This window comes from Alexandromys fortis, unplaced genomic scaffold (assembly GCF_014885135.2).
Source record: "Alexandromys fortis isolate MF-2015 unplaced genomic scaffold, M_Fortis_MF-2015_v1.1 scaffold_121, whole genome shotgun sequence".
Lineage (NCBI taxonomy): Eukaryota > Metazoa > Chordata > Mammalia > Rodentia > Cricetidae > Alexandromys > Alexandromys fortis.
In genome coordinates this window covers 5,380,497-5,383,521 of record NW_026068037.1, presented here as the reverse complement: position 1 = coordinate 5,383,521, position 3,025 = coordinate 5,380,497, and the positions used below count along the sequence as shown (strand labels likewise).

At 56.9% G+C, this 3,025-nt stretch overlaps 1 protein-coding gene across 4 annotated transcripts in view; it reads right to left on the bottom strand.

Annotated features, from left to right (window-relative positions):
- LOC126515454 (putative GTP-binding protein 6) overlaps positions 1–2,702 on the bottom strand; it is a 16,821-nt gene extending 14,119 nt beyond the window's left edge. For 3 of the 4 annotated variants that reach the window (XM_050165099.1, XM_050165100.1, XM_050165101.1), the window contains exons 1-4: positions 2,406–2,702; positions 1,265–1,397; positions 839–909; positions 328–460 (exon numbers count right to left, since the gene is read on the bottom strand). In XM_050165099.1, the coding sequence (XP_050021056.1) occupies positions 328–460; positions 839–883 (178 nt within the window). In that variant the 5' untranslated portion in view covers positions 884–909; positions 1,265–1,397; positions 2,406–2,702. The remainder of the gene's footprint in view (positions 1–327; positions 461–838; positions 910–1,264; positions 1,398–2,405) is intronic. The other variant, XM_050165098.1, reaches the window with a different exon arrangement.
- Positions 2,703–3,025: the final 323 nt, after the last annotated feature.

The following is a 3,025-nucleotide window of genomic DNA, read 5'->3' as shown; positions in this document are numbered from 1 at the left end:
ACCTTGGACTTTCCACAGTGCAGGGAACCCTGACTGCTCTTTGGACTGGAGAGGGAGGGGGAGAGGAGTGGGGGGAGGAGGAGGGAAATGGGAGGCTGGGAGGAGGCGGAAACTTTTTTTTCCTTTTCTCAATAAAAAAATAAATAAATAAATAAAATGTCTAAGTAAAATAAATAAATAAATAAATAAATAAAAGCTGGACGTGCCATCTTCCTCCCTTTCTCTTCACACTGACTTCCCAGGCCTCTAATAAACTCCTAAGTGGGTTTGTTGTGTGTTCTGTGTTTTCCTTCTCACTTGCTACAGGTAATTTCAAGGGTGACCCACCAGAGCAGGGGTGAAGCTCCACCAGTGCCAGCTGCAGCCAGGCCTTCCTGGGGTGGGCATCACAGCACAATATGTGCAGGACAATAGTGAACCTGTCCATCACATGGACACCCCAGGCACTCTGCAGGGTCTTCTGCCAGGAAATGGGAAACAGGGGTCAGGGGAAGGGGTGAGGCTGGGACACAGGAGTCAGAATAAGGGGGTCAGGGTTCTGGGGTCAGAGGAATAGGTGAGGCCAGGACACGGGTCAGAGACCTGGGCATAAAGAAAGTGGTGAGACTGGGACTTGGGGCTCAGAGGGAGGGGTGAGGTTGAGAGACAGGAGCATCAGGGGATGTAGGGACAGAGGAAAGGGTGAGGATGGGATACGGGGTCAATGGAAGGGGTAAGGTCAGGACACCAGAGTGACCCAGGAGCAGAGGGGAAAGGGGTGAGGCTGGGACATGGGGGTCAGGGGAAGGGGTAGTGTTAACACACAAGGGGTCATAGGTCACAATCACACACTCCATACCTTGGTCAGAGCTGTCATCCTCTCCATGTTCAGAAACACACACATGATGTGCACAGATTCCTTGGTCTTCTCTGAGAAATAGGGGAGGGTCTGTCAGGTGCAGGCAAATCTGGGTGTGCATGTTACATACAGAGGGAGGCACACGCATGTGCACATGAGGCCCACACACAACGCTACACACAGAGGGACAAACATGCTTGTGCATGGTGAAAACCACACACAAGCTACACGGAGGGATGCACAGGCATGTGCATGCTGAGGAACACTGTAACACTGCACAGCGGAAAGCACACACATGCACAAAGAGGGAAATACACACACACGGAGGGAACATACACACATTCACATAGCAAGAACATGCAAGCATACACAGGCAAACCAGGTTGGGCATGGGGCGTGTCACATGAAGGGGCGGGGCTTACTCACCCGTCAGCTGGGTAGTTTCCCTTGCCAAAGACAAACTTGCTCTCTGGGAATCCCCAAGTGCGCCACCAGGGTCCGCATCACAGATCAGCCGTGTAATGCGTGCACCAGCGCGGCGGCCTCGCCACCTGACACTCTATGAGGGGGCAAGGCAGAGGGTAGATGGCGTCCTTCGGAGCTGCAGCTCACATGGACCATGGGGAAGCTCGGAAGGACCCTGGGGCGGATTGGATGGATTCCAGGGAGGCTGGCACACACTAACCCCTTTTGCCCCATCACAAACTCCTTCCCACGCTGATGCCCATAGTAGTTTCGCTGTCCCCTGTGCGCCTCCCTGGGCGTCCACACTGAAAGACCCTACAGACCCCCCCCCCCAAGACCTGCAGCTAGCCAGCTCTCATGAGAACATCCTGTTTGCTTGAGACCCTCAGGACCCTCTCAGGACCTGCAGCTAGCCACTCTCATGAGAACATCCTGTTTGCTTGAGACCCTCACTCAGGACCTGCAGCTAGCCACTCTCATGAGAACATCCCAGTCTCGTAGGAAAACAGGATGCCTATAGTCAGCACATGTGCCAAACTTAAAATATCAGCAGTTTACAAAAGAAACAATTCCCCCTACGAAGGACCCCAGCTTAACTGCTGTAACATCATTTTACAAGGCTCTTGACAAACAATTGTAAGTACAGAGTGAGGTCAGGGTCTCTGGCTGCAAAGCAGGAAACATCTGTGCTGGAAAAGGAAAAACCACTTATGCCCCCTGCCCCATTCTAATCAGACCAATAACCACGTATCTGCTTCTGTAATTTGCTTTTTGGCCCCCCTCTTTCCTATAAAAAGACCTTCCCCCAGTCTGCAGGCGCGCAAGTCCTCCGAAAGACTTTGTCGCCCGCAGGTACCTGTGTTTACCCAATAAACCTCTTGCTATTTGCATCCGTGTGGTCTCGGCCTGTTCCTTGGCTTCGGGAGAGTCTCCTCTCGAGGGAAGTCCTCTCCGAGGGTCTTTCACACACCACCTTTCTTTCTCCTCATACCTCCCCTTCTGCACCCCTGCCCAGTCAGCCTGTCTTCTCCCGCCCCATTCCTTCCTTCCACTGACCTGGGTTCCGCCTACGGTCCCTCCCTGTCCCCTCCCTTCCGCTTACCTGTGTCGTGTGCCTTCCTTCCCTCCGGGTCGCTGAGCGGCAGTGGTTCCGGGCTCAGCAGCTCTCCCTTCTCCTCCTCCTCGGGCTCCTCTCCGTCCTCCCCCACCACCCCGGCCCCGCTCTCCCAGCTGCGGACGTGGGAGCCGCTCCTAACTCCGCCGCAGGGGCTCCAGATGTCGACTCTGCCTGCGCGGGCCGGTTGTGGCGGGCACGGCGGGGCATAGCGAGGGGCCAGGCCGCGGCTAAGCAGGAGCCTGAGTGCTGGTCGTACGGCAGCGCGCGCGGCCGCCATGCTGGGGGCGTGGCCGGAAAGGAGCGGTCCCTGGAGTGGGTGGAGCTGGCAGGGGCGGGGCCTGGGGGTGGGGCGAGCAGCAACACCGGGGCTAAGCGAGAACTTGAGCCCAGGAGGCCGGGATGCACGGCCACAGGGACTGGGGCTGGGCTGTTAGAGGTGGGGCTAGCGGCCAAGGCGGGTGCGGGGGTGCAAGAGCCAGAGCCCCGCACGAACAGAGGACTGGAAGTTTGAGCCCTCAAAGGCGGCGGGGCGGGGCTCCCAGCGACTGCCCCAGAGATCGGCTTCTGTTTGGCGGACAGCGGGTCCCAGCCTGCACGCGACGGTT